Here is a 13,568-nt window from a genome sequence, read left to right as displayed (position 1 = left end):
GTTATTTGATGTCCGTTGCGGTGTTGTATTTTGTGTATCTTTGCTCTATTCCTGTACGGCTTTGTAAGTGAAGCCAGTACCCTACCCGGTTTGTTGCCCCACTTGTAAAATTTGTGTTTCTGGTAATCCAGATTTAACATGGCTCTTTCATGTGCCAATGCATCCGCCCCCTCTCTGGCCTCTAAGAACTGTGCTTTTGTTAATGGGTTATTGTTGGACTTAAATGCCTTGTAGGCCTGGGTCAACGAGATTTGAGCATCTATGGTTCTTTTTGCTAGTTCTTTCTTTTTATGACTGACATAGGAGATAATCTGACCTCTTATTACTGCTTTTGACGCCATCCAGAATAATTGTGAGTCATTTAAATGAATACGATTATCCTGTTTATAAGCTTCCCAAGACATTTGCAGGTGTTTCTAGAAGTCATCTGATTGATAAAGGTGGGAAGGAAAACGCCACCCCCTCTCCTGATGTATTGGGGATGTCAGTCTAGATTTAAATGTCACTGGAGCATGATCTGAGATGTGGATGTTGAGAATGTCTGTTTGAATTAGTGTGGGGAGTATTGAGGAGTGTAGTAGCCAACAGTATCCTTGCGTGGGAGTCGTGCACGTGAGAATAATGGGAATAGTCCCTATCTAGAGGGTGCTGCAGTCTCCAAACATCCACCAGATCTAGATGTTTTGATAGTGATTGAATGTTATTTCCTTGTGTTGATCTATGGGTGACTGTCGAACTAGATCTGTCCATAGAGGCATCAGCCACCTCATTGAAGTCTCCACCCATGACCACCCTGGATGTATCCCACCCCGCCATACCCTCCAGTATTTTAACTTGGAACTGTGCATCTGGTGTGTTCGGAGCATATATGTTAATTAGACTATAGTTTATCCCCTATTGTCTGTTTTTTTTAACATTTTATTTGCATATTATGGTGGAAAATAAGTATTTGGTCAGAAACAAACAATCAAGATTTCTGGCTCTCACAGACCTGTAACTTCTTCTTTAAGAGTCTCCTCTTTCCTCCACTCATTACCTGTAGTAATGGCACCTGTTTAAACTTGTTATCAGTATAAAAAGACACCTGTGCACACCCTCAAACAGTCTGACTCCAAACTCCACTATGGTGAAGACCAAAGAGCTGTCAAAGGACACCAGAAACAAAATTGTAGCCCTGCACCAGGCTGGGAAGACTGAATTTGCAATAGCCAACCAGCTTGGAGTGAAGAAATCAACAGTGGGAGCAATAATTAGAAAATGGAAGACATACAAGACCACTGATTATCTCCCTCGATCTGGGGCTCCACGCAAAATCCCACCCTGTGGGGTCAGAATGATCACAAGAACGGTGAGCAAAAATCCCAGAACCACGCGGGGGGACCTAGTGAATGAACTGCAGAGAGGACCAATGTAACAAGGCCTACCATAAGTAACACACTACGCCACCATGGACTCAGATCCTGCAGTGCCAGACGTGTCCCACTGCTTAAGCCAGTACATGTCCGGGCCCATCTGAAGTTTGCTAGAGAGCATTTGGATGATCCAGAGGAGTTTTGGGAGAATGTCCTATGATCTGATGAAACCAAACAGGAACTGTTTGGTAGAAACACAACTTGTCGTGTTTGGAGGAAAAAGAATACTGATTTGCATCCATCAAACACCATACCTACTGTAAAGCATGGTGGTGGAAACATCATGCTTTGGGGCTGTTTCTCTGCAAAGGGGCCAGGACGACTGATCCGGGTACATGAAAGAATGAATGGGGCCATGTATCGTGAGATTTTGAGTGCAAACCTCCTTCCATCAGCAAGGGCATTGAAGATGAAACGTGGCTGGGTCTTTCAACATGACAATGATCCAAAGCACACCGCCAGGGCAACGAAGGAGTGGCTTCGTAAGAAGCATTTCAAGGTCCTGGAGTGGCCTAGCCAGTCTCCAGATCTCAACCCTATAGAAAACCTTTGGAGGGAGTTGAAAGTCCGTGTTGCCAAGCGAAAAGCCAAAAACATCACTGCTCTAGAGGAGATCTGCATGGAGGAATGGGCCAACATACCAACAACAGTGTGTGGCAACCTTGTGAAGACTTACAGAAAACGTTTGACCTCTGTCATTGCCAACAAAGGATATATTACAAAGTATGGAGATCAAATTTTGTTTCTGACCAAATACTTATTTTCCACCATAATATGCAAATAAAATGTTAAAAAACAGACAATGTGATTTTCTGGATTTTTTTTTTCTCAGTTTGTCACCCATAGTTGAGGTCTACCTATGATGTAAATTACAGACGCCTCATCTTTTTAAGTGGTGGAACTTGCACTATTGCTGACTGACTAAATACTTTTTTGCCCCACTATATATATATATATATATATATATATATATATATATATATATATATATATATATATATATATATATATATATATATATATATATATATATATATATATATATATATATATATATAGTAGTGGTACATACACTGAATACATTGGAACATATAACAATATAACAAATAGTTCTGAATGTGCAATTTACATAAAAACATATTGATCACTCTTTAATGTACATTTTTATACTTAACATATGTGTAAACCTATTAATCCATAGATTCCACCTTAATGAGCATCTTTTAAGCTGTTTATCCCTCATTGCGCAGTTCTACTCAAACATGTTATGTAGTGAGATTCTGTCTTATTCTGTGCGTTGGAGGATAAGGGTGCTTCCATTTAGTTGCTATTAAGTGTGTAAAGAGTATTTGACATATACGGTAATATGGCGAACCTTAACTGGTAAATCATCTAATCCTATTGAAAATAGTATTAGTTGGGGAGTAAGTGTGATTCTTGCATTAGTAAGTTTAAATAAGAGATCTTGGCTATCTTGCCACATTCTTTTTAAAATAGGACAATTCCAAAAATTGTGAGATAGAATTTCTCTCTCTCCACAAAGGGTACATTTTTTCTTGCAGAGAGTGGCATGTCAAGAATGCCATGCCAAGGTGAGGAGACTTTAAAGCCTTGCAATGGTCTTCTGGGAAATGTAATATGCAAATTGTCTCTTCAGAGAGGAAGAGGACTAGAACACTAGTGCCACCTATAAGAAGTAACAATCATTACCCCTTGGATCTCGGTCAGACACCTCTCACAGCCAAACCAGATCTCACACTTTGCACTGATGAGAAGCGGTACCCGAAACAGTTTCTGCAAATTGAGATTATGGTTTGGTTTTTATCCTAAGTCATGTGCCAAGGCTTGTTAAAATGTCGACATTGACTTTTAGGATTGCTACTTCCAATAGGTGGCACTAGAGTTGTAGTCCTCTTCTTCTCTGAAGAGACTATTTACATATCTCTCTACACTTCCTCTAACAAAGAGGGGATTGAGAGGGATATATCATGTTACGTATTTGAGGGTTATAGTACCACCTGGAGAAAACTTTATAAAACATCAATCTTTGGGCAGCACAGTGGCTCAGTGGTTAGCACTACAGCCTTGCAGTGCTGGGTTCCTGGGTTCAAATCCCACCAAGGACAACATCTGCAAGGAGTTTGTATGTTCTCCCCATGTTTGCGTGGGTTTCCTTCAGGTTCTCCGATTTCCTCCATATTCTAAAGACATACTGAAAGGGACTGTAGATTTTGAACCCCATTGGGGACCGTGTGAATAATGTTTGTAAAGTGCTGTGGAATTAATGGCGCTATATAAGAAATATTAATAAATTATAAAATTCTTTCCCATCCCTATACACATGGGTGCCCAGTTCGGTAACACATGCATGTTTTCTGTAAAGGAGGAGGGCAGCAAGTCAGTATTACAGGCCTCTGACAGAAGCCATTCTCCAGGGAAAACAAATGTATCTGTCCAGTTCTTCCAACACATTAGATCAATGTTGACTGAACCCACAAATGTCAATTTAATCAATTTATCCCTTTGTGGGTTCAGTCAACATTAAAGGGAACCTGTCACCCCCAAAATCGATGGTGAGGAAAGCTCACCGTCATCAGGGGCTTATCCACAGCATTCTGTAATGCTGTAGATAAGCCGCTGATGTTCCCTGAAAGAGGAGAAAAAGAGGTTAGATTATACTCACCCAGGGGCGGTCCTGCTCCAATGGGTGTCTCAGGTCCAGTACAGCGCCTCCCATCTTCATTCCGCTCCGGTGCCTCCTATCTTCATTCCATGACGTCCTCTTCTGGTCTTCACGCCGCGGCGCAGGCGCAGGCGTACTTTATCTGTCCTGTTGAAGGCAGAGCAAAGTACTGCAGTGCGCAGGCACCGGAAAGGTCAGAGAGGCCCGGCGCCTGCGCACTGCAGTACTTTGCTCTGCCCTCAACAGGGCAAAGTACGCCTGCGCCGAAACCGCGGCGTGAAGACCAGAAGAGGACATCATGGAATGAGGATAGGAGGCACCAGAGCGGACCTGAGACACCCATTTGACCGGACCGCAGCAGGACCCCCCCTGGGTGAGTATAATCTAACCTCTTTTTCTCATCTTTCAGGTTACATCGGGGGCTCATATACAGCATTACAGAATGCTGTAGATAAGCCCCTGATGACGGTGAGCTTACCTCACCATCGATTTTGGGGGTGACAGGTTCCCTTTAATCTAATGTCTATGACCTTTATAATCATGAGACTTCGCTTGATAATTCACTATTCAGATACTTAGTAAAATATTTCTAGTGAGTTACCCAATTTCACTTGATACCTGTTAAACTCCATTTTTGATCCTTTGAATCTGAAGACACTCGGACTACAAAAGCATGGGGTCCATCTTGCTGAGTCTGGACCACATAATCCAGGTGCTGAATACAAACATATGAAGGTTTTAATACCACATCAGGAATCCCAAAAGTGTATTTAACGTTCATTTGGATTCATTTTTTTTTTTAATTCAAATAAATTTTTATTAAGAATAACAAGGCAATTAACATGTTACATTTACATTTTCAATATAGAGTATTTCCCCCCCCCCTCCCCCTTCAAACAGCCCCCTTCGATCCCAAAGCCCCCCACCCCCACCCCACAAAGCAGCTCATCTTGTTAATTACTACCATCATTAAAACAATAGAGTATCTAATCCCTCAACCATTCGTATAAGCCACACTTCACATTACTATCCCATAGCAATCCATGGAGACCACATTTTATTGAACGTTTCAGTTTTCCCTTTCTTCTTATAAATCCCTTTTTCTTGTGTCAGGCCCTGTTTCACATACTGGAGGAACTCTCCTCTTGACGGCGGCTCTTCCCTAATCCAGTTTCTAGCTATCACCTTCCTAGCCATATACAACAATCTGGCTATAGCTATCTTTAGGTGTTTATCCACTCCAATCTCATCCACGCATCCCAACAAACAGACAACTGGATCCCTTGGCACCGTGCATCCATACGCACCTTCCATACGACTCAAAACTACCACCCAGAAGGCAGCCAACCTCGGACATGTCCACATCATATGGAAAATGTCTGCATCCGTAGACTTACACCTCGGACATTCAGAGTCATTACGCAATCCTGCCTTATATAGCACCATCGGAGACCTATAAACTCTGTGTATCACATAGAGCTGTGACAGTCTATACGGTTCACTCAGCGACAGTCTTGGGATCCATTCCAACACTGACTCCCAAGTCTCGTTATCTATTGGGCCCAAATCCCTTTCCCATTTAGCTCTTGCCATTATTGGAAACCCCAATAGAAAAGTGTGCAACAGATCCCTGTACAGAATGGATATGACTCCTCCAGTCGTCCCATCATTACGCACATACTCCAGTACTATATCCCTTTGAATCCTAATACCTCCGTTCCTACTCTGAGCTCCAAAGGCATGCCTCATCCGCAAATATTGATACTCCCCTGCAGACCCAAGACCAAATTCCGCCTGCAATTGGGAAAATGATTTCAGTTCACCTTGTTCAATTATTTGATACACATACTGAATCCCTTTGCCCAACCACTCTATCAGTACCCCCAATGCCTCAAATTCTTTCAGATTGTTATTATGCCATAGCGGCGAGTATCTAGTCAAGTCCGTGATCCCACGTATGTGCCTCAATCTACTCCACAGCTTGCGTATCAACAGCAAAGTCGGATATAGCTTCCCCAAACTCTCCAAGGATCCATCCTCCAAACATTGCACCACTGGCCTTCTTTTTGTCACCACCTCCATCAACCGCTGTACTGCCCCAGATGACCCCTCATGCGCCCAGCCCCTTAAATGCTGACTCTGGGCTGCAAGAAAGTACAACTCAGGGTTAGGCAATGCCAGACCCCCATCATCCTTGGGTCGCTGAAGTGTCTCCAGTTTGATACGCGGATGCTGCCTCCCCCAAATCAGATTCCTAAACAGAGAGTTGATCTGTCTAAATTTCCTACGTGGTATCCAAACCGGCGCATTGTGAAGAATATACAGTATTTTCGGCATCAGAATCATTTTGATAAGATTCACCCTGCCTACCACAGACAAATGTAGCTTAAGCCATGCATCCGCTTTTGCCTTGAGGGCACCCAAGATTGGAGTCAGATTCTCATGTATATAGTCAGTGACCGGCATAGATACCCATATTCCCAGGTACTTAAATTTACTCGTCACCTCCAGTCGCCCGTCCTCCAATGGCTCCCCATCCACATCGTCCACCTTAAACAAGATAGACTTACTCCAATTTATCCTAAGTCCCGACACTGATCCGAATCGTTCAATAATCCCAATGGCTCCCTCCAAGGATGCAACCGGGTCAGCCAGAAACAACAAAATATCATCCGCATACAACGCCACCCTTTCTTCAATCACCCCATATTTAAACCCCGTCATCTCATCAGACTGTCAAAGCGTAGCGGCCAGTGGTTCCACCGCCAGAGCAAACAAAAGGGGGGAAAGCGGACACCCCTGTCTCGTCCCTCTAGCCAATTGTATGGTCCGTGACAACTCCCCGTTTACCCTAACCCTGGCCGTCGGCATCGAGTACATTAATTGAATCCATGATATGAACTGCGGTCCAAACCCCATTCTTCGCAACACCTGCCAGAGATACCCCCACTCCACACTATCGAACGCCTTGTGAGCGTCTAAAGATGCAATAACTCTCTGGCCACAGTTATCGGCTTTGAGTTGCAAGTTCATATACAGCCTTCGTAAATTAATCGCAGTTGACCTATCAGGCATAAAGCCAGACTGGTCTGAGTGTATCAGGCCAGAAATAACACTTGTCAACCTCATCGCCAACACCTTAGCCAGGAGTTTAACGTCGATAGTAAGCAAAGAAATTGGCCGATATGAATCCGGCTGTGTCGGGTCTTTCCCCTCCTTTGGAATCACCACTATTGTGGCCTCCCGCATAGATGCCGGTAGCCTTCCACCATTCGTAGCCTCTTCCAAGACCGCCTTCAATTTAGGGATCAACACTTCCCCCAAGCTTTTATAAATTTCGGCAGGAAATCCGTCTACACCAGGCGCCTTCCCATTAGCCATCGACTGCAATGCCCGTCCCAGTTCCTCCTCCGTAATGGGAGCCTCCAAATCCTCCCTAGCTGTGTCACTCAGCCTCGGGAGCTCCAACTCCTCAAGGAACGCCACCGTGTCCTCCATTGACCCATCTACCCGAGAGGAGTATAAGTCTGCGTAAAAATCTGCAAAAGTCTCCAAAATCTCTGAAGTCTCAGAAACAGCAACACCACTCCCAGTCACCAAAGAGTGAACAAAGGAAGTATTTCTCTGGGCAGATGCCACCAGCGACAGCAAATGACCCACTGATTCACCCTCCTGGTAATAGGCCAAATTCATGAATTCCCTCTTCCTTTCAGCCTTACTCAGCAAGACCGCCTCTAGCTGGCTTTGAGCTGCCTTTAACCTCCTCCCAGCCTCCAAAGTACTCATTATTACCATCTCATCTTCAGCCACCCTCAGCCCATCTATCGCCAGCCTCTCTGCCTCTCTCGATTTCCGCTTACACCTGCTAATATCCCTAAACAACAGCCCTCTCAAGTACGCTTTCATGGCTTCCCACACAGTAAGCACATCTACGCTACCCTCATTTATCTCAAAAAATTCCACCAATTCCTTCTTAATCTTCTCCAAGTCTATACTGTGTAGCCAATTAGGGTGAATTTTCCACTCCCTTCTGCTCCCGTTCCGTGTCCCCACTGATCGAAATTCCACTTCAACTGGACTATGGTCTGAGAGAGCCCTAGGTAAATATCTCACGTCCCTTACCATCGTATCTAGTAATCGGTTACCCAGTGCCAGATAAATCCTAGACAGCGTACCATGAGCTGGTGAGTAGCATGAATACGCCCTTTCCCCGATATGCCTAACTCTCCATAAATCAACCATGCCCACTTCCCCGACATAAGTCCCAAACGTAGTGGTATGTCCCGCCGTCCTATTCTGGGGGTTTTTGTTCTTATCCCAAAAGTCATCACATATATTATTAAGGTCGCCGATAATTAGTAATGGTAACGGTCCCCAGCGCTCTACCCTCTCCAGCACCTCTCTTATCTTCTTACTTGAGTATGGGGGCAGAATATACATTGCCACTATACACATCAATACTCCATTCATTTTACATTTCACCACCACATACTGACCATCCACATCCTCTTTTACCATTACCTCCTCATACTGCACCCCCGCAGGTATTAACACAGACACACCCCTAGAATACGTCGAGAAAGTAGAATGATACGCCCTCTGTATCCAGCGCCTATTCAATATGTTCACCCTCTCCCGCACTAAATGTGTCTCCAGCAGGCATATCATTGAGACCTTCTGTTCTCGGACATACTGCAGACTTGCCGCCCGCCGTGTTTTATCCGCCAGACCTCTCACATTCCAACTCAATATTTTAATACAATCTCCCATCATGTGGCTCATCATTTCTTAAAGTATCCAATTTCCCAAGTATGAGCTGCCCCAACCCTCCCACCCCCCCTGCCCCCTCCCAACCTGCCCCCCTAGCCCTCCCAATATAACGCATTCTTCCTCTCATCAAGAGTGGGGCTCCACTGCCCACTGCGAACACTCTCCCTTACTTAACCCTCTCCATTCGCGTCCCGCTGCCATAGCAATCACAATTTCCCCCCCAACTTTCACTTTATTGTATCTTAACATTTCAACTTATATTAACATATAGAAAAAGTACCAAACCAGTTCACAGTACCCAGCATAACCCTCCTCCCCCGTACTTAGTAGTTGGTACTGTCCCCTCCGGCCATTCCTTCAATATGGCCCAGCAAAACCACCAACAGTTGCTCAACTCTTTAACCATTGCTAACGAGCGCAGAACTCTCTTCTATCAACAGAGAAAACAAATCCCAACTGGATCTCGCCAAAATGTCAGTCGCCCATTCCCTTAAGTTTTTTCTCATGAGTATCAAGCCACTGGGTAGCGTCCTCCGGTGTCAAGAAAAAGTGGGTCTTATTAAAAGCCACCAGTCTCAGCTTGGCGGGAAACATCACTGAGTACTGCACTCCCAGCTCCCTCAGTCGCCGCTTGACTCCAGTAAACTTCATCCGCTGTTTCTGAACCGCAGCGGAATAATCCGGATAAATGGCGATTTTCTGACCTCCAGCCGTCAGATCCTCCATCTCTCTAGCCTTTCTAAGGATAATGTCTCTGTCCCTGTAGTTCAGTATTTTAGCAAGCATGGTACGGGGATTTGCTCCTGGGGCAGGGGGTTGCGTCGGGACCCTATGAGCCCGTTCAACAGCAAAGACTTTTGTCAACACTGTGCTCCCAATCTTCTCCAGCAGCCAGTTCTCAACAAACTCAGTGGGATTTCTCCCCTCAGTCTTTTCAGGCAGCCCCACTATACGTATATTATTTCTTCTGGATCTATTTTCCAGATCCTCATTTTTGGCAGCGAGCTCGGCTATTGCTTGGGCGAACTTCTTTTCAGCTTTTTGGAGCTTAACTATGTGATCTTCTGCCGTGCTCACCCTCTCCTCCACCACTCCTATACGTTTGTCCATTTTCTGCAGAGCCGCATTAATCTGTGCCGTGTCCCCTTTAACTTCCTGCATCTGCTGGGCCAAGGAGTTCAGGGATTGCTGACATGAAGAGATCAGTGTGATAACATCTCTAAGAGTCGGCTCCTCTCCCTGTGATATGCCTCCAGGTCCCCCACTAGCCCCAGCCATGCTGCCTCTCTCCTTCCCCCTCTGTACCTCATGCTGCTCGGCTGTGCTTGCTTCCTCCTCCTGGTCAGCTCCAGCTCCAGATCCTGGTTCTGCCTCCTCAGCAGCCTCCACTCTGGCATACTGCTGCAGCTTTGCGTCCACCTCCATGCGCCGCTGACATGCGGCGTTCTCCTTCTCGGCGTCCTCCCTAGCATCGGAGCCATCTTGGCCGGCTCCTGCATCGCTGGTGCCAGCGTCTTTCTGCCGCCTCCTGGTCATCGCTGCCGACTCCGGACCTGCTGCTCCGCACCGCTGCACTCTCCGGACCTTCAGCCAGCCGGATTTAGGTGAGTTTACCCGAAAATCGGGGTTAAAGCAGGATTTTTGTCCTTATGGCAGCAGGAGCACTCTTCCCTGCTTCCACTCACATGGCCAGCTAGGACACGCCCCCATTTGGATTCATTTTAAACAATTTAGAATGGGGGGATTGGCAAATACCTGGTATAACATGAGCGATGCCATAATAGCTCTATTAGGAGGCACAATATAGGCTTTTTAGACTATCGAGAAGTAGCTCATATTTATGGAATCACCTGAGAGGAAAGCAAGTCATTCTGCTAACATTACCTTAAGACATGAGACTAAAAAAGAATATAGAAATGTATAAAGATCAGGCCGATTCATAAAGCAACTTTCTGGCCACGTTGCTACATTTTTGTACAACTCAAAGTTTTTATGTCACACCCGCCAATTTATTGAAAAAATGAGTGGAGCCTTGGCAGGGTGAGGGCTTAGGCCTAGCACAAAAAATGGCAAATTACAACAGAAATGTACGACAGCCACTGCACGGCGTACATTTCTAGCAGTGGTACATGACAGTTGGAATGTGTAGCAAATTCATTAAAGAGGCGCCAATCTTGGTGCATCTTACCTCAGCGCCACCTTCATTATGCCAGTCTTAATGAATCAAGGCCACTCGGCTCGTGTTCACAGGAGATCGTGTTTTTTTGCTATAGACAGCAGTACTATTATATTGCTGTATATAGCAAAGGTGATCAGACGAACGTGGGTTCATGCCGTACCCCTAAGGGGGCTAACAAATACAATAAAAGTTTTTTTTTTTTTAAAAGATATATTAAAAAAAAACGAATCAAGAAAATTTGAAAAAGTTTAAATCACATTTCTTTTCTTCCGATTAAAAATTAAGTACTAAAAAAAAATTACAAAAAAAATACATATATTTGGTATTGCTGCATCCGTAAAAGTCCGATCTATCAAACTATATGATGAATTAACCCAAACTGGTAAACGGAGTAACGAGGAAAAAAATATAGATCAAAATGTCAGAATTTAATTGTTTTTTTTTTTACCACAACAGCGAAAAAAAAAAAAAAAAAAATATATATATATATATATATATATAACACATCTACCATGAAAATTGAAAATGTTATGGCTCTAAGAAAATTGCAACAAGCTATCATTTATTCATTTCTTTTTACAAATTTCAGATTACTTTGTCATAATTTTAATTTAAAAAAATGCATGTTATATTTGCCATAATTCTACTAACCCGGAGAATCATATTTCCAGGTCATGTATCTCATAATGAATACCATAAATTTAAAAAAAAAAAAAACAATTGAGAAATCTTTTCACTATTTCACTGCACTATGAATTTCTTTCTTCCAGTTTCCAGTGCATCACGAGAAAATGGACGGTGTTATTCAAAATTCAACTCATCCTGCAAAAACACAACCCCTCACACAGCTATGTACATGAAAAAAAAAAAATTATGGCTCTTGGAAGCAGGGGGAGGAAAAAAAAAAACTTTAAAAAATTTCAAAAGGAAAAGTGCTCCACATGTACTCAATTTTTTGGTGTTGTTCCACCAGAATCTTGGTGTATTTTATCTTATAAATGTCCTTAATGTTTATACCTTGCATCCACTCTATCGCGTGAAAGTTACATAAATCATCTTACCTTTGAATTCAAGAGGCCAGGTTTCTGAAAAACAACGGAGGAAAAACCTATAATGCTAAATACTAATAACTCTTTAAATTCGGTCTACATTACACAACAAATTAATTACTAGTCAATATAAAAAAGAAAAACCCAAACGGAAATCTCAGCATAAAGCCTCTACTTCTATAGCTCAGGTGAAGTCAGACATGTCAAGAGTAACACCCCAACACCACTGTTCTCTCTAGTAATAGGAACATGAAATCAATGCTCAGGGCACTAGCGCTTTCCCTGCCCAATAGTCCAAAAACCACTTATTGGCAGATGAACCCTTAGATCAGTGTTCCCCAACTCCGGTCCTCAAGAGCCACCAACAGGTCATGTTTTTAGGATTTCCTTAGTATTGCAAAGGTGATAATTGCATCACCTATACAGTCAAGCATTCAATCACCTGTGCAATACTAAGGAAATCCTGAAAATATGACCTGTTGGTGGCTCTTGAAGACTGGAGTTGGGGAACACTGCCTTAGGATCTGCTCAATGTTTGGGGACTTATCACAGAACACAATTTTGCCCAAACCAACAACTCCTTTACAAAAAAAAATAATTGAAATCTTACTCCCGATTTGGTGGAAATTCATTACTAAATGTGTTCTTGTTCTCCACTTCACATTTTCAGCAAGTTTTTCAAAAGCCTCCTTGCCCCCCCAAGACCTCCTTCAATAAAGCACCACTCCAGTGTAGCGTTAAATTTAGCAGCCACAGTCTTCAGCTCTTAAAGTCGCCGCTTGGGTCCCCTGCCGGCATCTTGTGAATGCAATTTCTGACTGACCAGAAGTCAGAGGGAACGGTCACAAACTCTCAAGACTTACATTGGGTTGTGACGTTCGAATCGCCCAGCCAGCAGTGGAGCCATCCGGCAGGTCACCACCTGCAGAAGACCGGTTGGAGCAGCATTGATATAATAGATGAAGATGGCAGCTGGTAAGTACAAGACTAGGGGGAGGGAACTTAGATTAGTAGCACCACTCCAGCTCTGCAACAACAACAAAAAAAGCTGGAGTGGTGCCAGTCTTCACAGTATGCATAAAGGAGTTGCAAATCCTGCCATTCACTTTTCCCCATGTTCTCCCCATCGGTCTGACTCTTTCCACCAATTTGCAGAGTTTTCGAGTAAACAAGTAGCCCATACACTAAAACGTGCAGGACAATGGATCACTGAATAATTATGGATTCTCAGAGCAGCAGTACATTAGCAAGTGCTTTGTTAAGTTCTGATCAGCAATTTTTCATTTTACAATTCTATAGGCAATAAGATATCATACCTGCTTCTTAAAGTCCTCTGACGTTGAAAACTTTTTCTGTTAAAAAGAAACAAGAAGATGTCATTTTATAAGGTCATCTCTTATGAGAATAACTGTTACATGTGACCTATACAATGGGATCACAAGAGACTGCTTTTTACTGTCTATATTTCAGGAAGA

General features: G+C 43.6%; 1 protein-coding gene across 1 annotated transcript in view; it reads right to left on the bottom strand.

Moving 5' to 3' along the window:
- Positions 1-13,568, bottom strand: part of TMEM87B (transmembrane protein 87B) — a 58,335-nt gene that overhangs the window by 28,706 nt on the left and 16,061 nt on the right. Inside the window, exons 5-7 of the mRNA XM_069769215.1 lie at positions 13,410-13,445; positions 12,106-12,129; positions 4,714-4,810 (exon numbers count right to left, since the gene is read on the bottom strand). Of these exons, the coding sequence (XP_069625316.1) occupies positions 4,714-4,810; positions 12,106-12,129; positions 13,410-13,445 (157 nt within the window). The remainder of the gene's footprint in view (positions 1-4,713; positions 4,811-12,105; positions 12,130-13,409; positions 13,446-13,568) is intronic.

This window comes from Ranitomeya imitator, chromosome 5 (assembly GCF_032444005.1).
Source record: "Ranitomeya imitator isolate aRanImi1 chromosome 5, aRanImi1.pri, whole genome shotgun sequence".
Classification (NCBI taxonomy): Eukaryota; Metazoa; Chordata; class Amphibia; order Anura; family Dendrobatidae; genus Ranitomeya; species Ranitomeya imitator.
The sequence above is the reverse complement of the archived record's forward strand: the minus strand, read 5'-3'. Positions and strand labels throughout refer to the sequence as shown.